The following is a 25,323-nucleotide window of genomic DNA, read 5'->3' as shown; positions in this document are numbered from 1 at the left end:
CAATATTCCCAGATAGTCATCCATTTAAAAACTCACCAGTTTGTCAAGGTCTTTATATAAGGAAAAATATATAATTTTTTAAAAATTATAAAGCAGGATAAAAATAATACAAAAAAAAACGGGTTAAATAAAATTATAATAAAAAAAAGCAGGGTAAAAAAATAATACAAAACAAGATTTAAAAAAAAAAAGAAAAGAAAGAAAATTATGTCGATAAGAGGTTTCCATACAAATGAATGTTCCCATAATGCATTGCATTAGAAACTACTTCCCAGAATGCAACAGAAAGGGGATTTCCCCATCGTTTTTCATTAAATGTCACGTTTTACACCGTAAACTTCCACCAACAACATCAACACTCAGTTAAAGTTAACAGTTTTTATTTCAGTTAATTAATCGATATATATTTTTATTTATATAAGTTTAGAAAAAGAAACAGCCGTGTTTTTATCTTCTTTCATCCGCCTGAAAAGTTGGAGAGTAAAAAAAAAAAAAAATGTCTACATCAACGAGGAAGAGAAATGTTCACGAGGGCAACAAGGAAACGACGGAATCAAATGAGGTGAACCCCCAAAATGGATCCCAAACTGACCCCCAAAAGGTGAAAACGAAAAAAGATGTTCCCTCGTGCTGTTGGAACCAGTTGGCCCTCTGTGCCCGTTCCGATTCCCCCCTCGCCGTACTCCGGCCGTTGATGATTGCAATGGAAATCTCCTGCCACGGATTACTGTGGATCGTCGGAAGCATGACGACTCTTCTCTGTACGCACAAACTCCATCACGCGCAGATCGTGTTTAATCTTATATTTGGTAAGATCAACTAACTCTTTTATATCGCTTATAGGCATAACAGAAGCATGGGCTACCGTAACCGGTGTCAATGGAAAATTGCTTATTAGTGTAAGATTGTTCCGCTTACCAGACTGGAGTTCCTGTTTTAATTTCATTTCGTTAGTAGCCATGTTTTTTAAAACTTTGTTATTATTTTTAGTTACACCAAAAGTATTATTGCTTAAAAATATTTTAATCAATGGGTTTGTAGATTCGAAAAAGTGGTAAAAAAACAAACAAACAAATAAATGTTATCAAAAGCAAGATAAGTTACTTTTCTACCTAACTGGATAATTTTTTAGTGTTTTTATATAATGTAAAATGTTTATTCAACTCGAAAAATATTTGTTTTTTGAAAACTTTTTCGAATCTGTGTATAGTAATACATTAATACAACCCCTTTATAGCGGTTTTAGAATATTTATTTATTTTGTACAGAAAGATTGTATAAAAATATAATTTTAGTTTGAACTAACTTTAAGTAAAGGAAGACTTATCGACCCCGACAAGCGAGATCTGTCGGCGGTTCCGGTTCTTGAAACTAAAACGCAAGCATTCGCCTTTGTCATGCATAGGTGCCAAATAAATTATTGGATAACAAAATAATACAGAAAAAAAACATTGTATTCTATTTTCGAAGTGGTATATTAAAAAAACAAATAAAAACATTGAGTGCTTATGCAGTATGCAGTGATGATGCACCTTGCACCTATGTTTTTAAACATATTTTCAAATTAAATTCGAGTTTTATGTTAAGTTTTGTTTATTAAATTGTTAGGTGAAAACATAATCACAAAACACCCTGTTATGTAATGGGTGGTATCATTTTAGAAGGTACCAAATATGAGAGTATATTACGTTGTTCTTATTAAGATGACGACTTCTATATTTGTTGTTGTTCATGTTTGTGAGAGTCTTACAGTGATCGAGACAGGCTTAGGAGTGTTCATGTGTTGTTCATATGTCTTAAGTTCATGTTTGTGGGGATAGACTATTGGCGACATAAACAGGGTATATATAAAGAGGGAGACAGTTCTGTATATATATGAGAGACAGAATACATATAAAGAGAGAGAGAATTCTGTATATATATATGAGAGATAGAATACATATAAAGAGAGAGACAGTTCTGTATATATATGAGAGACGGAATACATATAAAGAGAGAGACAGTTCTGTATATATATGAGAGACAGAATACATCTGTATATATATGAGACAGAATACATATAAAGAGAGAGACAGTTCTGTATATATATGAGAGACAATACATATAAAGAGAGAGACAGTTCTGCATATATATGAGAGACAGAATACATATAAAGAGAGAGACAGTTCTGTATATATATGAGAGACATAATACATATAAAGAGAGAGACAGTTCTGTATATATATGAGACAGAATACATATAAAGAGACAGTTCTGTATATATATATGAGAGACAGAATACATATAAAGAGAGAGACAGTTCTGTATATATATGAGAGACAGAATACATATAAAGAGAGAGACAGTTCTGTATATATATGAGACAGAATACATATAAAGGGAGAGACAGTTCTGTATATATATAAGAGACAGAATACATATAAAGAGAGAGACAGTTCTGTATATATATGAGAGACAGAATACATATAAAGAGAGAGACAGTTCGGTATATATATGAGAGACAGAATTCATATAAAGAGAGAGACAGTTCTGTATATATATGAGAGACAGAATGCATATAAAGAGAGAGACAGTTCTGTATATATATGAGAGACAGAATGCATATAAAGAGAGAGACAGTTCTGTATATATATGAGAGACAGAATACATATAAAGAGAGAGACAATTTTGTATATATATGAGAGAAAGAATACATATAAAGAGAGAGACAGTTCTGTATATATATATGAGAGACAGAATACATATAAAGAGAAAGACAGTTCTGTATATATATGAGAGACATAATACATATAAAGAGAGAGACAGTTCTGTATATATATATGAGAGGCAAAATACATATAAAGAGAGAGACAGAATACATATAAAGAGAGAGACAGTTCTGTATATATATGAGAGACATAATACATATAAAGAGAGAGACAGTTCTGTATATATATGAGAGACATAATACATATAAAGAGAGAGACAGTTCTGTATATATATGAGAGACATAATACATATAAAGAGAGAGACAGTTCTGCATATATATGAGAGACAGAATACATATAAAGAGAGAGACAGTTCTGTATATATATGAGAGACATAATACATATAAAGAGAGAGACAGTTCTGTATATATATGAGAGACATAATACATATAAAGAGAGAGACAGTTCTGTATATATATGAGACAGAATACATATAAAGAGACAGTTCTGTATATATATGAGAGACAGAATACATATAAAGAGAGAGACAGTTCTGTATATATATGAGAGACAGAATACATATAAAGAGAGAGACAGTTCTGTATATATATGAGACAGAATACATATAAAGGGAGAGACAGTTCTGTATATATATGAGAGACAGAATACATATAAAGAGAGAGACAGTTCTGTATATATATGAGAGACAGAATACATATAAAGAGAGAGACAGTTCGGTATATATATGAAGGACAGAATTCATATAAAGAGAGAGACAGTTCTGTATATATATGAGAGACAGAATGCATATAAAGAGAGAGACAGTTCTGTATATATATGAGAGACAGAATACATATAAAGAGAGAGACAGTTCTGTATATATATGAGAGACAGAATACATATAAAGAGAGAGACAATTTTGTATATATATGAGAGAAAGAATACATATAAAGAGAAAGACAATACATATAAAGAGAGAGACAGTTCTGTATATATATATGAGAGACAGAATACATATAAAGAGAAAGACAGTTCTGTATATATATGAGAGACAGAATACATATAAAGAGAGAGATAGTTCTGTATATATATATGAGAGACAGAATACATATAAAGAGAAAGACAGTTCTGTATATATATGAGAGACAGAATACATATAAAGAGAAAGACAATACATATAAAGAGAGAGACAGTTCTGTATATATATATGAGAGACAGAATACATATAAAGAGAAAGACAGTTCTGTATATATATGAGAGACAGAATACATATAAAGAGAAAGACAATACATATAAAGAGAGAGACAGTTCTGTATATATATATATGAGAGACAGAATACATATAAAGAGAAAGACAGTTCTGTATATATATGAGAGACAGAATACATATAAAGAGAGAGACAGTTCTGTATATATATATGAGAGACAGAATACATATAAAGAGAAAGACAGTTCTGTATATATATGAGAGACAGAATACATATAAAGAGAAAGACAATACATATAAAGAGAGAGACAGTTCTGTATATATATATGAGAGACAGAATACATATAAAGATAAAGACAGTTCTGTATATATATGAGAGACAGAATACATATAAAGAGAAAGACAATACATATAAAGAGAGAGACAGTTCTGTATATATATATGAGAGACAGAATACATATAAAGATAAAGACAGTTCTGTATATATATGAGAGACAGAATACATATAAAGAGAAAGACAATACATATAAAGAGAGAGACAGTTCTGTATATATATATGAGAGACAGAATACATATAAAGAGAAAGACAGTTCTGTATATATATGAGAGACAGAATACATATAAAGAGAAAGACAATACATATAAAGAGAGAGACAGTTCTGTATATATATATGAGAGACAGAATACATATAAAGAGAAAGACAGTTCTGTATATATATGAGAGAAATAATACATATAAAGAGAGAGACAATACATATAAAGAGAGAGACAGTTCTGTATATATATGAGAGAAAGAATACATATAAAGAGAGAGACAGTTCTGTATATATATGAGAGAAAGAATACATATAAAGAGAGAGACAGTTCTGTATATATATATGAGAGACAGAATACATATAAAGAGAAAGACAATACATATAAAGAGAGAGACAGTTCTGTATATATATATATGAGAGACATAATACATATAAAGAGAGAGACAGTTCTGTATATATATAAGAGACAGAATACATATAAAGAGAGAGACAGTTCTGTATATATATGAGAGACATAATACATATAAAGAGAGAGACAGTTCTGTATATATATGAGAGACATAATACATATAAAGAGAGAGACAGTTCTGCATATATATGAGAGACAGAATACATATAAAGAGAGAGACAGTTCTGTATATATATGAGAGACATAATACATATAAAGAGAGAGACAATTCTGTATATATATGAGAGGCAAAATACATATAAAGAGAGAGACAATACATATAAAGAGAGAAACAGTTCTGTATATATATAAGAGACAGAATACATATAAAGAGAGAGACAGTTCTGTATATATATGAGAGACATAATACATATAAAGAGAGAGACAGTTCTGTATATATATGAGAGACAGAATACATATAAAGAGAGAGACAGTTCTGTATATATATGAGAGACAGAATACATATAAAGAGAGAGACAATTTTGTATATATATGAGAGAAAGAATACATATAAAGAGAGAGACAGTTCTGTATATATATATGAGAGACAGAATACATATAAAGAGAGAGACAATTTTGTATATATATGAGAGAAAGAATACATATAAAGAGAGAGACAGTTCTGTATATATATATGAGAGACATAATACATATAAAGAGAGAGACAATTTTGTATATATATAAGAGACAGAATACATATAAAGAGAGAGACAGTTCTGTATATATATATGAGAGACATAATACATATAAAGAGAGAGACAGTTCTGTATATATATGAGAGACAGAATACATATAAAGAGAGAGACAGTTCTGTATATATATGAGAGGCAAAATACATATAAAGAGAGAGACAGTTCTGTATATATATAAGAGACAGAATACATATAAAGAGAGAGACAGTTCTGTATATATATGAGAGACAGAATACATATAAAGAGAGAGACAATTTTGTATATATATGAGAGAAAGAATACATATAAAGAGAGAGACAGTTCTGTATATTTATATGAGAGACAGAATACATATAAAGAGAGAGACAGTTCTGTATATATATGAGAGACAGAATACATATAAAGAGAGAGACAGTTCTGTATATATATGAGAGACAGAATACATATAAAGAGAGAGACAATTTTGTATATATATGAGAGAAAGAATACATATAAAGAGAGAGACAGTTCTGTATATATATATGAGAGACAGAATACATATAAAGAGAGAGACAATTTTGTATATACATATGAGAGACAGAATACATATAAAGAGAGAGACAGTTCTGTATATATATATGAGAGACAGAATACATATAAAGAGAGAGACAGTTCTGTATATATATATGAGACAGAATACATATAAAGAGAGAGACAGTTCTGTATATATATGAGAGACAGAATACATATAAAGAGAGAGACAATTTTGTATATATATGAGAGAAAGAATACATATAAAGAGAGAGACAGTTCTGTATATATATGAGAGACAGAATACATATAAAGAGAGAGACAGTTATGTATATATATGAGAGACAGAATACATATAAAGAGAGAGACAGTTCTGTATATATATGAGAGACAGAATACATATAAAGAGAGAGACAGTTCTGTATATATATATGAGAGACAGAATACATATAAAGAGAGAGACAATTTTGTATATACATATGAGAGACAGAATACATATAAAGAGAGAGACAGTTCTGTATATATATATGAGAGACAGAATACATATAAAGAGAGAGACAGTTCTGTATATATATATGAGAGACAGAATACATATAAAGAGAGAGACAGTTCTGTATATATATGAGAGACAGAATACATATAAAGAGAGAGACAATTTTGTATATATATGAGAGAAAGAATACATATAAAGAGAGAGACAGTTCTGTATATATATATGAGAGACAGAATACATATAAAGAGAGAGACAGTTCTGTATATATATATGAGAGACAGAATACATATAAAGAGAGAGACAGTTCTGTATATATATATGAGAGACAGAATACATATAAAGAGAGAGACAATTTTGTATATATATGAGAGAAAGAATACATATAAAGAGAGAGACAATTTTGTATATATATGAGAGACAGAATACATATAAAGAGAGAGACAGTTCTGTATATATATGAGAGACAGAATACATATAAAGAGAGAGACAGTTATGTATATATATGAGAGACATAATACATATAAAGAGAGAGACAGTTCTGTATATATATGAGAGACAAAATACATATAAAGAGAGAGACAGTTCTGTATATATATAAGAGACAGAATACATATAAAGAGAGAGACAGTTCTGTATATATATGAGAGACAGAATACATATAAAGAGAGAGACAGAATACATATAAAAAGAGAGACAGTTCTGTATATATATGAGAGACAGAATACATATAAAGGGAGAGACAGTTCTGTATATATATGAACCACAGAATACATATAAAGATAGAGACAATTCTGTATATATATGAGAGACAGAATACATATAAAGAGAGAGACAGTTCTGTATATATATGAGAGACAGAATACATATAAAGAGAGAGACAGTTCTGTATATATATGAGACAGAATACATATAAAGAGACAGTTCTGTATATATATGAGAGACAGAATACATATAAAGAGAGAGACAGTTCTGTATATATATGAGAGACAGAATACATATAAAGAGAGAGACAGTTCTGTATATATATGAGACAGAATACATATAAAGAGAGAGACAGTTCTGTATATATATGAGAGACAGAATACATATAAAGAGAGAGACAGTTCTGTATATATATGAGAGACAGAATACATATAAAGAGAGAGACAGTTCTGTATATATATGAGAGACAGAATACATATAAAGAGAGAGACAGTTCTGTATATATATATGAGAGACAGAATACATATAAAGAGAGAGACAGTTCTGTATATATATAATAGACAGTGTATATGTTACTACAAGATCACCAAGCCTGTAATTCAACTAGAAGAGATTTTTTAATATCTTGATAGATAGACTGAGCGTGCGTTTGACATTTATGTTTAACAGTTGTACATATAATATAAACACGTTGCCTTTCTCGTTGTAATGATGAACACAGAAAGACGACAGTTATAAAAAAAAACATGAAGATCATTTATTCTTCGACCGGTCGGAAATCATTCTGTATTTCAGGGATTCAAAGTTTTACATGGTTATTTCTAAAAACTTCTCGCTTCCTAGAGGGTGCCTTGACTCGAACTGAGAATCGGTCTGAACATCTCTGCTTCTCTGATCTGACTGATCTAACTCCCTCTAACTATCTTTGAACTCTTTCCTATATTGAGAAATCGCACGTATGTTTGGTCAATGTGACTACAACTCATGTGTTTCCAACATGCGCGATTTGCACGTTTTGAAACCATTTCTGACGACCAGGAAATTTCCCATTCTCTTTGTTATTTTACAAAGGAATTTAACCTACTTGTCTGATTCTGTAACCCATATTTTATTATGCATTCTTTCTAAGAATGTGAATAGTTTCTAGCCAAATTTGTATTTATTAAATATTTTAACAGAATCAACAATTTACTGGACATTCCATTTATAATAACATTCTGTGCTTATTTTAACTTATGATTGCAATTCTCAATTCCAAATCTAGCTTCGCAAGTTCGAATCCTTGACTATTCTATTTCATATTTATATTTAACTAATTCCTTATTTTTTTTTACTTGCATGAAAAGGGGACAGCCCTTTTATCATGTAACATCCTTTTCCTCTCATTTTTAAAAAAAAAAAAAAAAATGCACACATTTTTAAATTTTAGTATATTTTTGTTTTCTATATAACCTCTTGGCTAAGAAAGATCGGACACCATAAAACAAAAACGAAACTTTTTTTTCCAAGTCAGCCCTTTTTCAACTGACTTCATAATTTTATTTTTTAGACCAGACTCTCTATCTGATCTTCCTGGAATATTCTTTTTGGGTGTAGGGTAATACCTCCTATAACACACGTCAGCTGCTTCATCCAGCCACCCTTATGCCGTAAACTGAGGTTTAATTTTACCTCTTTACGAAATCTGAAAATTTACCTATTTTTCTAATAAATATAAAAGAAATTAATAAATATTTAATAAATAATATATTTTTATAATACTAAAACAGATTTAAACCATTGAACTGATGACTTGAGCAAATTGTTTGGTTTGCAAACCTAAATTGCCTAAGGAGTAAGTAGAGTCTGCTTATCACTTGACTTTCACACTCCTTCTTTTTTCTATTAGCCAAGCACAGTGGTACAATCAGAGACTCATCAGAGACATCCAGTGCTTGACCTTGTTTTCTCACTAGGACAATGAATGCTGTTCCCCATTTCTTTCTTACTCTTCTCTCTTAAACTGAGCAACTTGTTTACGCTTACTTGCCTTTCCTGTTCATGTGACTCGTCTGCACTGCTCTTGTCTGACAGTTTGAGGTTACTGGTTTGATAGTTTGACTGCTGTTTCTGACTAACAGTACAAAAGCACTAACTCTTAGGTAGCACTAGAGTAGCCGCTTTATCATCAGTTATATAATATTAGGATAGTTGTAACATCATGTGCATGGAAAGTGACCTTGCAATTATCTCCAGTTGGATTTTTTTGAGGCCACAACTAGCTAGATAAAGACTCGGCTAATCTACTTGTGTTCACACATTGGGCATCAAACGGATCCACTTTGCTATTCTACCCCCAAACTTAAATAATCAAATGAAATATCATCCAAAGCAAAAACACCCACAGCAACAAAACCAATTCGCCTCCTCCCTTAAGACTTGCATTTACAAATATCTATGGGCTTTGGATTAATCTAAACAATATTGGATCTTTTCTCCTTATAAACTCCCCAGATATCCTATCATTAAGTGAAACCAACCTACACTTTTCAACTCCCTCTGTTTTAACATGACTGGATACCTTCCTCTCTGCCATAAGTACTCTTACGGATATATGCATGGAGTTTATATTCATAACACACTTCCCTTAACGAGATTAAAGTATAGAATTAGATGACCAGGCCTTTATTTGCTTTAGATTAATCTGCAACACTGTATTAGATACTTATATTTCCTATACGTCCTCCTTTGACCGAGGATTGTGTGCTAATCGACTATGTCTCTGACAGTATAGATGCAGCACTCTCCTTAGATATTAACACCCAGGTACATGTATTTAGGGATTTTAATGTCCACAACAGTAGTTGGGTTCATTTCACGAATTACACAGCTGCAATTAGGAGCAGCGCACATAGTTTCTCTCTAGCTCATTTCCTTACACCTTTCCTGGTCCGCCTCCCAGATTATGACAATCAGCAAATTTCTTTTCTAGATCTATTCCTAACTACAGTAACCGAGCATTGTGTGACAAACGCTCATATTCCACTAGGGGATGCCGATCACTGTGTGATATTGTTAGGCATGACCCTTATTTTTAGACTCCAAGTCGAGGAGCTGTTGCTCAAAATGACAAGGTGCTTAAAAAAAACTGATCGGGAAGTCATCAGAGATGCTCCAAAGATTCCTGTTTTCTCTTCCTACGGAACAGTGTGCCAGTGAGACAACTGAATGGTGCAAAGTAGGCATTGAAGCACATGTTCCAACACAGAAGTATTATAGCAAGCTCCACTCTCTCCAATTGTTCACTTCAACTAGAGCATTACCACTTCAACTTTGACATTGCCATAGCAAGAGATAATGTTGTCATCAAAGCATTGCCTGAGAAGTTCCATGGTGTCTCTCACCGTTTGTGCCGTTGTTCAATGCTATACATATCCATAATTCATTTCCAACATATTATCTGTAAAATATTTGAAATAGAGAAACAAAAAAAAAACCATTAATGGTACAATGACATAGTGACTTTTTGGTCACCTTGTACAAATAGATAAAAGTTTTAAGAAGCTAGAAATAACTGCAAGAGTAAAATAGCCGCAGCCAAGACAAGGCAAACTAAAATGACCAGACAACGTATCAGGGTTGTAGAATCGGATGGTAAAACTCCGACTCCTTTGATATCTTTTTATTTGGGGGGGGGGGCTTTTTTCCGTCCATTTGATGTACCAATTAAAATTAAGTAATTTCTTAATCAAGCTATTAACTCCCTTACGCCAACTCAGTCATTGAGGAATCTATAATGTATTGTGTGTGTGTGTGTGTGTGTGTGTGTGTGTGTGTGTGTGTGTCTAATAAGGAATGGACTGGGCACAAAAGAATATGGGGAGATGGGGGGGAGGGAGAAAACTGGAAAGAGGAAGAAATAGAAATTTTAATAGAGGTATGTTGCACTTTTGACCCAAGCGAGGTTGGGTAGCTTGGCTAGTATTTATATATGTGCAAGTTTGGGACTGTTCCTAGTGCTCCTACAATTATTGGTATTATATTGATTTTCTTCATGCTCCAGTATTCTTTTCATTTCTCTGGAAAGTTCTGTGTATTTGTTTTGTTTTTTTTGTTTTGTTTTTTTTGTTTTGTTTTTTTTTGTTTTGTTTTTTTTATTTCTTTAAGCTTCACCCTATGGACTGCTGAAACAGCAAAATCTAGTTTGACTGTTTCTTTCCTTCTTGTGTATTCATTTTTTTTTTTTTTTTTTTTTCTGACTGTTATCCTCATCTTCATAGTTGTTGTTGTTGCACTACATTTCGGCCAACTCATCCTCTGGCCTTCTTCAGGTGATTACCCGCAACGGGATAGAAATGCTGAGTCTTGTAACTTTATCACTAATAATTACTGCCTTCCATAGTTGTTGTTTCACCATGTTTTGGTCGACTGGCCTGCTTTAGATAGGATTGAAACCGCTATCTTCAGACAATGCTCACCTGGAACAATAGAAACTAAATGCCTCTAACCACTGTGGCACAAGTTCCCGATGATGAGTTGGCCGAAACATAGTGAAACAGCAACTATGAAAATGAGGAGAAAAGTCTGCAAAACAAATAAAAAATGAATACACAAATTATGAAGCTTCATCTCAAAGGCTTCCAAAAAGTAAAATAAGATTTTGTGGTTTTCATTTTCCAATATTGTCTCCAGTTTGTGTCGGCACCATTTGTCTGCATGTTTGAAGTGCAGTTGTTTGCAAAGTTTTCAGTGTATTGCTTTCCCCATGCAGCTGTGTTTTATTTTGTCTGAGTACGTGTTTGTTTGAAAAGTTTAATGTTTTGGGTGAGCAAACGTTCGTGTGTGTCCGATTTTTTTTTTTTTTCTTTTTTTTCATTTTACTTCAAAGTTCTCAAAAATAAAAGGACTTCCTTTCTTGGTTTCTATATGAGATGCATAGATATTTGAATATTTCATTAAACTTCACTGTTTTGTTTTAACTACGTATTGCATGTAGTTCTTTAACAATGATATCTAATCATTCCAGCCAAGCAAAAATCTGACGAAAGAGCATATTTTGTTAGTGAAAGGTTGGTGAAACTACACTATCTATACTCTTATAAATTCTTTTTTGTGTTGCTATTCATTCATATTTAAAAAAAACTTTTCTGTTGAGGTATTTATTTGCTTCCCCACGAAAGCAAATGTGACACAAGGTAATTTTTAATGTGGGAGGAGGGAAAACAGCTACCCTAAAACAAGGACAAAAAGGAGGCTTTCTGGCAGTATCCAGAAAAATAGTAATTGTCTTAGCATTACAAGTTGATTTTTTTTAAATTTTTTTTTTATAGATAATTATTTTATCAACTTGCATGAAAAGAGCTATGTAAAAGATGCTTAAAACCGTTTGAATGATGCAAATACCATCAGTAGTTCAAAAGTTATGAGAATTTTAAGTGCCAAAATTTAGGCTTTCCGTGGACATTTTTCTTTAGAAAAAGTGGTCTATGCAGAATTTTGAATGTAACTCTGTTTAATTCACTGAGGGTAGGTTGTTCTCGTTTCATCGGTCATGACGGAGTAGAAAGCTTAATTCAGAAGTGTATTTTGAGTATCACCTACACTGAGAATCGAACCCTTGTGGATTAAAAATGTTTAAACAAAAACACCTTTTACTAAAGTTTTAGTTTTAACTACTAAAAAAAAACAATATATTTTTACTGTTTTTTTTTGTTTTTTTTATGAAAATAAAGTATTGTAGATGTCAACAATTAAAAAAAAATTTTTTTTTTTTTTTTAAATTTCAGCAGCATTAACAAGAAATGCCCCTAAAGTCTATCTGAATGAAATCAGTATAACTTGAAGAAAAATTAATTTCTTAGACTAATATTATCACTGAGCTAAGCATCGTTTATTCAATACTAGCAGGGAACCCAACGTTGACCAGGATTGAATTAGGATCAACGAATGTTCCACACTATATTTTTATTGTCATCGAAATTAATGAAATTGCCAGGGGACCCACTGCAGTACACCAGAAGGAAACTCTGCATTCCTTCCCGCAGTGGCTTAATCCATAATACATTGTTGTCTATATTGCGCTGTAGACAACCTATTGTTGACTTCATAAAATTCTATATAATGGCTTCAATTAAGTTTAAAATGCTAAAGTCAAGTATAATGGTTCAATTGTGTTCAAAAAACAGAAACATTCATTTCAAATGCACCTCTGTCTTATCAAACAACCTACTGTTGATTCTATATGTTGGTCCTTTCTGCTTGTTCGGTGATAACACTTCTCAAATGCACTTGTGATCTTAGGCTTTATAGGGTGTTAACTTTAGTCAGATTTTCCGATTAACGATTTTTGATACTTATCAGAGGCATTCCGACACAAAACCTATCTCAAAACACTCCCAGACACATAAAGTATATTTGTGTGAGATTTCTAGCCATCTGGGGAGTCCATAGGGAACGAACTTACGCACACACAAAGTGCCTTTTATATTGAGTAGAGATTGATTGCAAAAAATATTTCATGTTTTAATGGTAACAGTTTTCGTGTAAATTTTAACTAATATTCTAATAACTTTCCTTGCACAGATTAACATGTACATATCAGTGTAAGAAACTATTTCTATAATCTTGAAAATAAAAAAAAAAATGAAAACATTCAGGACTAAGATCACTAAAAAAATAACTAAAAAAAAAAATGGAATAAATTCAAGTAACGATTAATTTGAAGAAGTACAGATGGATTGCGTTGTTAAAAAAAAAAAAAAAAAAAAAAAAAACGAACGGGATTTGCACGCACTTCACTATATACTTACTTAGCACTTGGCATCACTTCAGAGAAATCTGCAACTCCGTCAATTAAAATTTACGGCAGATATTCAGAAAAAACGCAAGTTTGTACAAGCTGAGTCATGGGAAACTGATGTTTTTAGAATGCTTTTTCGCTTCCAGTTTAGTAAATGTCTTTATGTACATTATAAAATTTTTGTTGAAATATTCGCAGTTTTGTTTTCCTTAAAAACATCCATTTCCCATGATGCACTCTGTATTTGAAGGAGTGGGTGGGTAAGTTTTTCATTAATAATTAATAATTTACTTTCAAATTTGAATTTTATTTAAATAAATAATGGTTTTAATTTTTTTCAAGCTGCTCAAAATAAACTTTGTGGCTTAGTGGGGATGCCCCTTTCTCTTCCCTGCAACCTCTCTCCCACAGAAGAGAGATGTTGCAAGCCTGTCTTTGTTTTATCGTTATTTCCATGGAAAGTGCTCGTCTGAGCTCCAATCTCTGGTTCCCCTCGCCAATCTTTCACGATAAACACCTGTCTAGCTAAAACCACTGTCAATAATTTTCCCCACTCTTTATCTGTGCCTAAATCAAAACGTAGATTCCATGAACAAAGCTTCTTTCTTAGAACTGCATCCCTATAGAACTCTCTTCCGTTTGCCTGTTTCCCACCTGCCTACAACTTGGATGTCTTCAAGTCCAACATAAACAAATTCTTGATGAACTGCCCTCTTAAGTAATAACACTTTATCAAATCTCCAATACTAACAATTACTACGACACTATCCCATTGATTACTGTACACGCATTAACTCTTATCCCCGAGTGGCTTCCAGGCCTTGATAAGTGGTGACCTCCATGTAAAAAAAAAAAAAAAAAAATTGTTAGTATAATTAATTTACTTTGCACACTTATGCATTAATCAATGTTTTTCAAGTTTGAATTCTATTTGATTTAATTATTAATAATTGTTTTGGCTTTTTAATAAAGTTGTCAGTGTACCTATTTACTATGTCTCCCCACGGGACAGAGTTAGACACCAGGGTCGTAATTGAGTTTTCAACACTTAAAATGCAATTTTAGTTTTATTTAAATAGAAATAATTCATCAGGAAATTTATTATTTAGATGACAAAGCAAAAAAATGAGGATAAGAATGATTGCACAGTAAATAAATGAAACCTTGATAATCGCTTAAATATCGAAAAAAAAAACCCCAAAATACTGATAGAAACATATCCAATAAATGTCACCAATCATGTGAAAATATGTTTTATATTTTTTGTTTAATTTTCAGTTTTTAAGCAATTATCGAGATTCTACTATTGCTCTAACGAAACTACCATTTTTTTTTTTTTTTTTTTCATTCTAACTATTCAGGCTTTGCACTACTTATGGTTTTAAATTAAAAAAAATATTTTAAAATAAGTTAAAACACAAAAAAAAACTAGAAGGTAGAAGAATAACTTAGTTTGCCATTTGTTGTCCCTTCCCATTTTTTTTTTTTTTTTTTTTTTTTTTTTTTGCTCTTCTAATAAATGCAGCTTGTACCCAAAAAATAAAGATTTACACAACACTTAATAAAAGTTTTGTTTCAAATTATAAGAAAAAAATATTGACGTCATTACTTATTCTTCAGATTAACTCCTATTGGACTTTTTGACATTTTGGGCTTCCATAGAAAATTCTGCTCGTCGCTTTGTCGTTTATTGTGCAAAGTTCAGTTTCTAATTATTAAAGTTTCGCTCTTGGGGAGATAATTTAAGTAATATTTATAGTAAAAATAAGTTTTCTTTTTTTTGTTCTTTTTTTATCAATTTTAAGATTTTATTTTATTAATTATCTTTGAATTACTTCCAGAAAACAAATATTTATGTTTTTAAGAGATTTGTTTACAATTGATTTATTTAACTTTCAAATTGAGCTGAATTTTCGAGTTTTCGTAGATGCTGCGAAAACATTTTTTCGTGATAACGTTGTTTTTCATGTGTAAAATTAGTTTTCATTTTTCAGTGATTAACTTTAAGCTTTAATCCTTCGGTACTTGTACAGTTTAGTCAAGACATTAAAAAATCAAAATATCGAAAAAAGTTTAAATTGTATGTATCGGTTATGGAACGAAGTTTTCTGAAAAAAAATTTCACTTAATTTCATCAATAGTTTTTTTGTTTTGTTTTTTTTACAGCGGAAAAACACGTTTTTATGAGAGCGCGTTGAAGGCAGCCATGTTGGATTTAGAAATGCCAAAGGGAGATAACTCCAGTTAAATCGCTGACACCTCTCCCCATCTTTAATACTAGCTTTTCTTCCTAAAAATCGAACATTTTGCTCGGTATCATAACAAAGTGTTTTTATCACTGTAAAAAAAAAAAAAAAAAAAAAAACTACTCGATGAAATTAAGTGATTTTTTTTTTTTTCGGAGAACTTCGTTCTATAACGGATACATACAATTTAAACTTTTTTTTCGATATTTTCATTTTTAATGTCTTGACTAAAATGTACAAGTACTAATCTTTCAAATACAAAAAGAAAAAAACTGATCATAAACTTATCAGAAAAACTGACGTACCTAATATAAATTAACTTTATGGTTGTCTTGCACACACATTTTTTACAATGTTAATTTTTTTAACTTTTTATTTTATTTCGTATGCAGCCTGGACTTTGGATAAGGGAAAAGCATGTTTATTATTTACTAGCATTTCAGACCGGCGTGTCCGGGTGTTTGGAGATGTATGTTGAAAAAAAAAAAAAAAAAAGCGGTCAATTTTTTTAAATTTGGACCCTATTATGACCCCTTAACATTTATTCTTTTGGGCGCAAATCAAGTTATTAAGTTAGATCCATGTTCAAGTAACCTATATCTAAAATTTCAAGTGTTTAGACCCAAAATTGGCGGAGGAGTTTGGTAGAGTTCTCAAAAGTCAAATCGTTGCACTTTGACCCCTTAACAGCCAAATTTCTGGCCGAAAACGGATTACAAAGATTTCCCCAAATCTCAGTACCCTGTATATCAAATTTCGAGTCTGTAGACTGAAAATGACAGTTATTGCATAGGGAAATGTATACAGACACTTCACTTATATATATATATATATATATATAGATATATATATATATATATATAGATAGATAGATTTATTTATTTTATAATTTTTAAGTGAAAATTATATTTAAATTTCGTTCTTAGTTCAATTTCGACCAAAATAAAAAATATTGATGCTAAACTGAAAAGAAGCCTTTCAAATTTTTATCTGGGCCTCTCGAATCAGTATGGATGGCCAGAAGTGTTATAAAGCCCTGTTTAGATGTAGGGTGTTATTTGAACAGTGTCAAGGAAAAAGTTTAAAGTTTAGATAAAACCTCTTTATTTGGAAAATATACTTATTTTATAAAAAATATGCATCATAAAAATCTTTTTTTATCAGCATAAATCATTAATCATTTTGGTACTTGTGCACTTATGTTACCGTGCTGAAAAAATAGCATTATTTTGAAAACCATTCTTAACATGGAGAAGGGAGGATGTTTTGTAACTAATCTGTACTTACACCTTCCAATTTGATTTTAAAAAATATTGTGAAACTTGAATTTAACTTGAAAATACTATTTAAAAAAATAGCACGGTGACATAAGTACAATCATTTTTCAACATCAATGATCAAACTTTATATAAAAAAATATATAAGACTTGTTTTAACTCAAAAATAATCTTATTAGAAAAAGAACTCGCATAAAAAAAGAATCTTGTTAAAAATGTTTTTTTTTTTAATCTCATTTCAAAAAATAAATTTTGTATTTTTTTCTAATAAATTGTTTTATGTTTTTATTATAGTAAAAAAAAAACAAACTTTTTAAAACATTGATAATAAAATAAATTTGTTGCAGGGCCGAATATCGGTGGCAATCGACCCAACAGCTAAAAGATGCTGCAAGCAAGAAAAAGATGAAAAACGACAAATGCAGTATGTACTGTTGCGAATAAATATAAATCTGTTCATTTTCCAAAAAGAAACTGAATGGTGGTAGGAAGTCCTAGGCTGAGGATTGATGCCCAGCTGGTGTTTGAACTGATACAGCTACGAGGTCGTCTCTAGTGGCTACAGGACATACATGCTGACTTGAGATGCTGGGCTGCTGGAAATCGAGCAAGTCGACGGTGAGTGGTCGCTGTTGCTGCTGGGTTCGGCCGTTGTCGAGGAGGTAGTCTAAACCGTTCTGTGTGGATATGACTGCTGCTACTGAGTTGGGTTGGGCCACTGACGGGTCCAACCTCGCCGCGACTGACTGCTTGTTGAAAAAAAAACGCTGTATTTATACTCGTCCAGCAGATGTAGTTATAGACAAAACTGCTTACAACGCCCGTCGTTTTCATTCTGGGTTTGTTTTTGTGTCTTTAACATACTGTAGGGAGTCATCTGTTTGAGGATTATATTCATGTGTCATATCAAATTGAAGCTGAGAAAGTTGTGAATCTTTATTCTAGCAGGAATTGTACTATTCAGAGTTCCACTGGATAATTATTTACGTCACGACACTTCTTGAAGAGTCGTCGGCTGTGGTTTTTACGTTTTGAATTGGGATCCTTCTTTGTTGAGCGGTTTCCTTTAGTGGAAACCGTGAAAAATTATTTAAAGCTTAAAAAATATATTCTTTACAATGTTTGTAAAAGTTCAAATAACACTCTACATCCGACCAGGACTTCCTAACACTTCTCTCCATCCAAACTGATTCGAAAGGCCCCGATCTAAACTGGAAAGACTTCTCTTCAGTTTAACCATTTTTGTAAATATGTCAACCGATTGTTCCCCAATAGTTTTCCTTCATTTTTCCACTCTATTCTGTTTACCTCTCCCGTAATTGCTTTCAACCTGTACTCCTGACAAACCATTTTAGGTTTCAATCAAAGGGAAATAACTCTATTTTACGCAAGTATAAATTACCTCCCTTTAGCCTTTCTTAAATGATTTTCATTTTCTTCGAGTTTTAATTTTAAACACTATTACACAGCGCTTATGGAGTCATTAATCTTAATCTAGCATTGATTAAGCAAGAATAAGCATAATCTGCAAGATAATTTATGATGTTTAATAATCAATGGAACGATTTTAAGTAAAAAGAAAAAGATCTCGTCCTCACAAGTGCCGTCCTGAAAATCGCCTAAGCAATATACAATCCACAAGCGACTACACAATGAAAGGTGCTCTTCTGGAATTCGTTATTGTACTGAGGGAGTTAACTCCATTTTATTCAAAATTCATTCATTTTTCCCTATGAGAATTACGGACGCTAAAACCAACATGACTTTGAGGAAAAAGAAAATGCAATTATAAAAAAAAACAATGGAAACATTACAAAAAAAAGGAACTTTTATTAAATAAATTGCGATATGACTTCTTTTATAGGCTACATTTTTTTTATTAAAAAATATGGTTTAAAAAAAAAATTGAAAACAAAACTGCGACTACTTTTTTATACAAAAAAAAAAAAGCTGTAATATATATCTTACAAGCCTCCCTTTAGCCCTTCTCAATTAAATGAAGGAAAAAATGTCATTTTCTTTCAATTTCCTTCTTTTATTTTGTAACATCAATGACTACATTTTCTGTTATTAATGTTATAAAGTGTTACATTAAAAAATGTCCCAGTTTTCTTTTCTAATTGTGTTTTCATCCCTTTTGTAAAAAAAATGTTTTGTTTAATAAAAATTACAATTCCTCTGCAATTATCGTGACATTTTCCTTCTTCTTTGTAATGATAAAGATTATATTTAAAAAAGACTTTACATTTTTTATAGGAAGTAGTTTAACCTCTTTTTTAATGCTCTGTTTTGTTTGCTTTTTTGTTTTTCTTTTTTATTTGCTTTTATTTGCTTTTATTTATTTCATTCTTTGTTATTAATGTTATCACAGCTATCTTTTTTTCTTTTTTTTAACCATAGCATTTATTTTTTAATTAAATAAATTAGTAGGAAAAAAGTAGTTGCATCGCAGTTTTCTTTAAGCATTCCTTTGTTTTAATAGCATTCCTTTGCTTTAATAGCATTCCTTTGCTTTAATAGCATTCCTTTGTTTTAATAGAATTCCTTTGTTTTAATAGCATTCCTTTGTTTTAATAGCATTCCTTTGTTTTAATAGAATTCCTTTGTTTTAATAGAATTCCTTTGTTTTAATAGAATTCCTTTGTTTTAATAGCATTCCTTTGTTTTAATAGCATTCCTTTTTTTTTAATAGCATTCCTTTGTTTTAATAGCATTCCTTTGTTTTAATAGCATTCCTTTGTTTTAATAGAGTTCCTTTGTTTTAATAGCGTTCCTTTGTTTTAATAGCGTTCCTTTGTTTTAATAGCATTCCTTTGTTTTAATAGCATTCCTTTGTTTTAATAGCATTCCTTTGCTTTAATAGCATTCCTTTGTTTTAATAGCGTTCCTTTGCTTTAGTAATGTTTTCATTCCTTGTTAAAAAAAAAGGAGTCATATCTTTCTTTTCTTACAACTCAACGATTGTAATTTATTTTATGCATATTGTTATTACTTAAACATATCACCATGATTAATTCAAAACTTTTTCCTTTCAGATTATTAAAGCATCATTCACATTCTTCTGCAATATTCTCAACCATGTTGACTTGAAAGCAATCTTTAGTCAACAGAGAGGGAAGTCCTCTTCCATGCTAGTTATCACACAACATTACTAACCAAACATTTCTTAGGAACATTTATTTGGGAAATCTTACTCTATCCTGCATATTCTCCTACCTAGTGTTACGTTACGCTGTAGTTCTATTGTTTACTTCAATCGTGTGCCAAAATGCTTGGCAAATGTGTATAACAAACGCTGTCAATTTTGAGTATATAAAAAATTGACAATTTATTCTCTCCAGAATACTTTCACAGTATGCTATGGAGGGAGAGAGAGATGTTTAGTGGCAAGTGACTTGTTGACAACTGATGACACACGTCGGTTTCCTCCGCTGTCTTTTTCTTCTCTGTCTGTTTTACCCACATTCATTTGTTTATATTGACACATCTTCATGATTGTCAAATCAAAGTCCATTCCAAGTCGTCGTTTACATTTTCGAAAACTTGGTCATTTGAAGACTATTGAATTCCAAATCTTTTGTACATTCTTCCGATGTTATGATTTTTGATGACATTTCTTGTTTTGAAGACTTGTCAACAATATTTGCGTGCGTGCACCCAGTTCCATGTGCGTGTGTGTACGACCAGCAATAATTCCAGCTTTGCTCAGAATACTATTCAACACTAGCTCCCTCAGAATATCATTTATTTTGAGGATTACAAAACCATTTAGATGGTCTTAGATTAACATGAGAGATGCTACGAGGGGCGTGCAATAAGTAATTCCTCTGACCCACTTCTCATAGGAGTAGAGCAACAAAACTTGGCACAGTTATTAGTCTTTCTCTACATAGCAACCACCTAAAGTTATGCATTTCTCCCATCGTTTGATGCAGCTCTGGAGACCGTTTTTGTAGAAATTCTCAGGTTGCTCCTCCAACCACAACATGACTTCAGAAATCAAGGCTGCATCATCTGGGAAACGTTTTCCTTTCAAAAACAACTTCATATCTGGGAAGAGGTGAAAGTCAGAGGGTGCAAGATCAGGAGAGTAGGGAGGATGAGGCAGGTTTTCATAACCACACGCCCGTGCTTCTGATCTGGCGACATGCGAGTTGTGAACCGGAGCGTTGTCCTGCAGGAGGAGGGTACCTTTGCTGATCTTGCCACGCTTCTTGATTTTGATAGCTTCCCTTAATTTCCTCAAAAGTGAAGCATAATAGGCTCCTGTTATTGTGGTACCCTTTGCCAGGAAATCTGTCATCACTACTCCGTCCTGGTCCCAGAAGACTGTGAGCATGACCTTAACAGCGGAGGGCTGAACCCTTGCCTTTTTTGGAGGTGGTGAGTTCAAGTGTTTCCACTGCATTGACTGGGCTTTGATCTCTGGATCATAGTGATGGACCCAGGTTTCATCCTGTGTAATCAGTCTTTTGAAAAACTTTGACTCATCTTCTTGGTACATCTCCAAATTCATCCTCGAGCACTCGATATGTCCTCACTTCTGGAATGGTGTGAGCAACCTGGCAATCCATCTGGCAAACACCTTATGCATGTGCAAATGGTCATGAATGATTGTTTTCACAGGCCCTGTACTAATCTTGACATCTTGGGCTATTTGGCGAATAGTAATTCACCGATCTTCCAAAATGGCAGCCTCAACTTGATGGACAGATGCCTCATCAATGGCAGAAGGAGAGGGGGGGGGGACCAAGTCTGGGAGCTGTTTCCACAGACTTCTGGTCATGTTTGAATTTACAAAGCCAGTGTTTTACAAGGTCATATGATGGGGCATTATCATCATAAGTTTCTTTCATTTCATCAAAAGTCTCCTGTGTTGTGCGTCCTTTCAAATACAAAAACCGGATCACTGTTTGACATTCAACAAGCTCCATTTCACACCTGACTCGGTTCAAACACCTGTAAAACAGAAATCACAATTAGTTCAGAGCTGTAATTTGCCACATAACCCGTAGAGATATAAATCAAAATTTCAGCTTGATCAGACAACTGGAAGTGGGTCAGAGGCATTACTTATTGCACGGCCCTCGTAGTTAGATTGATATTTCACATCCAAACTTAAAGAATTTTACAAGCAAGGGGATTTATAAGTTCGTTGACAGATGAAATCAGATTATAAAGAGCAAAGGTTGTTGTTATGAATACAGTTTTTCATTTTCAAGATAAAATTTTAAATCTGCGAAAGATTTTACACCAATCTAATAGCTAATGGTTGTGATTCAATAAGTCACAATTTATAATACGGGGGGGGGGGGGGTACGGCAGAAATATCTACCACATTTTAACATGTGATCTTCCCCATCACGCTCGTGCAGTTTTTTTTTTTTTTTTTTTTTTTTGTTACACGGTGGTCACCACTTATCAAGGCCCAGAAGCCACTCAGGGATAAGGGTTATTGCAAGTACAGTATGTTAGTGTGGAGATTTTAATGAAGTGTTTACTTAAGGGGGCGGTTCATCAGGAATGTGTTTCTGAGCAACTATTAATCTGTATGCATGGAACTGCATATTTGTGTGTTAAATTTTTCTGACTGTTTGATCAGACAATCCCAAGGCCAAAGCTTGTTTGCGAGCTGAACGTATAGGAGACTGAGTAAGAGAAAATCTCACAGCTCAAATACTAATTGAGCGCTTCAAGGCCTTCCAAGTGGCCTTCTTTTATATGCCGAACCTGTAGTTCTGAAATTTGCAACCCATAGCTGTATTGATTTTCTCTCTGGAACATCATGCTATCCTAATTTGTAATAAACTCGGAAAGCTCTCTGCGCTGCAGTTACAGATTCACCATTCTTCAAAAACATTTCTCCAGTAAAAGCATGATGTACATCAGTCCAAACCATATTGCTTGATGAGGGTACCTGAAAAAAAGGCAAGTTATTAGCTAAATGAAAACATCATTGGCACTTGCATAAGTTCGTTAGCAACATATAGTTGAAAGTTTAAAATGTGGGAGTTATTACTATTGTACCTTTTTATATGAAAAATTACTGACATAATTCTATGATCTATATATTAATACGATAGGGTCTGTGTTATTTTCTTTGTCACGCTTACATCCAGGTCGTTAAATTGTTATGTACTTCCATTTTTTGTAATAAATTATTTTACCAAGAATTCTTCACAAGTTTTGATTTCGATTATAGCTGAAGGAGCTCAAGTTATATATATATATATATATATATATATATATATATATATATATATTCTTTATAAGTTTTGGTTTCGATTCAAGCTGATGCACCCAAATCATATGGATATATATTTTTTATTTTTGAAATCACAACTTTATAATATATAAGAATCGATAGAAAATTGACTATATGTAAAGTATATACGCGAAATCTGCAAGAATTAAGATATATTTAAGCATATTTTACAACCGGGCTATGTCGAGTGTCACTGTTAGCTTGGATAAATACTTTTTCAGTTTTAACAAAAGAGCTACAATAATATCAGGGCATCTCCATTTACGCTGAACATCCACAGAATGTCAACATCAATATATTACATGTGAAAGAGGCCACTGTGGAATTTCCACAGGTCCTGCTAGTTTCATATGAATATTAGTGTGAACATTGACAGTAAATTTTTTTTGTTTTTTTTTTGTCATTTTTTAGCAGAGGGTGTACACTAATCTCAATTATAATTATTGTTGTAAACAAAATCTTTAGAGCCGCTCTAAAAATTTAATTTGACTTTCATTTAATTACATTTCACTTCCCTTATTTTGTCCTTTAATCCTCACACTCCCTGAGCAACGTTTCTGACAGAGGAGTGAGAATTGCTGTTTTCTGGGTTAGAATTTTTCTATCTTACACTTATTGTTCGCTGTCTTTTTTTTTTTTTTTTTTTTTTACCTTGAAGTTTTTTTTTGTTTTGTTTTTTTAGCTCCTTACATCAAGTGGCTTCATACCTTGTCTAGAGCAATTTCCAAAAAAAAAAAGAAAAATTTGTAATTGTCACATTTGTTTCAGGTTTCCAATATTTAATTTTTTTTAACTTTGTATTCAATAACAACTTTCTTACAACTATTTATCTTTCCTTTCAGGACTGGTAGCCGATTTGATCATTGTGGGCTTTCTCAAATGTGTCATACGTCGGCCGAGACCTTCATTAAATGACATGGACATGATTGCTACAGTTCCAATGGATCAGTATTCGTTTCCCTCAGGCCATGCGACTCGTGCCACTCTCTTGACCCTCTTCTTTGCTGACCGTGTGTTTGTTTCCAACTCGAAACCCATGTTGATCATTGCTATTTGGTCAGTATTGGTATGCATCTCTCGGCTATTATTAGGTCGACACCATCTCTCCGATGTCATCATGGGTTGCGTTATTGGAACTATCGAATACTACTGCCTTGTACTTGTTTGGCTTTCTGAAGGAACCTGTGTCAGAATTCTACAACCAGTCTTTGGACGCTTTTTATAATCGAAATTTGTTTAGATTTAATTTTTTTTTATGGACTAACAAGTTTTACAATTTTTTTTTAAAATTAATATTTATTTATTTATTTTTTTGACTTGATTAAACTCAAATAATTAATATAAAATTACTAACAGAGAAATGAAAGTACAGATTGACACCCCACCCCACCACCCACAAAAAAATGTGCTAATCATTAATAAATATCACAATCCTTTCTGTGATCAAACCATATTTGGTACGAATAAATTTAAGTCTATGCTTGACTTGTCCACCAAGTTTCA

At 32.2% G+C, this 25,323-nt stretch overlaps 1 protein-coding gene across 1 annotated transcript; it reads left to right on the top strand.

Moving 5' to 3' along the window:
• Window positions 1-335: 335 nt before the first annotated feature.
• LOC145247437 (polyisoprenoid diphosphate/phosphate phosphohydrolase PLPP6-like) lies at window positions 336-25,323 on the top strand. Its single transcript, XM_080109200.1, has 2 exons — window positions 336-809; window positions 24,663-25,323. The coding sequence occupies exons 1-2, from the start codon at window positions 497-499 to the stop codon at window positions 25,043-25,045; spliced, it is 696 nt and encodes a 231-aa protein (XP_079965326.1). The 5' UTR covers window positions 336-496; the 3' UTR covers window positions 25,046-25,323.

This window comes from Euprymna scolopes, chromosome 25 (genome assembly GCF_053919585.1).
Source record: "Euprymna scolopes isolate OS-2025 chromosome 25, ASM5391958v1, whole genome shotgun sequence".
In the NCBI taxonomy this organism is placed as follows: Eukaryota; Metazoa; Mollusca; class Cephalopoda; order Sepiida; family Sepiolidae; genus Euprymna; species Euprymna scolopes.
The sequence above is the reverse complement of the archived record's forward strand: the minus strand, read 5'-3'. Positions and strand labels throughout refer to the sequence as shown.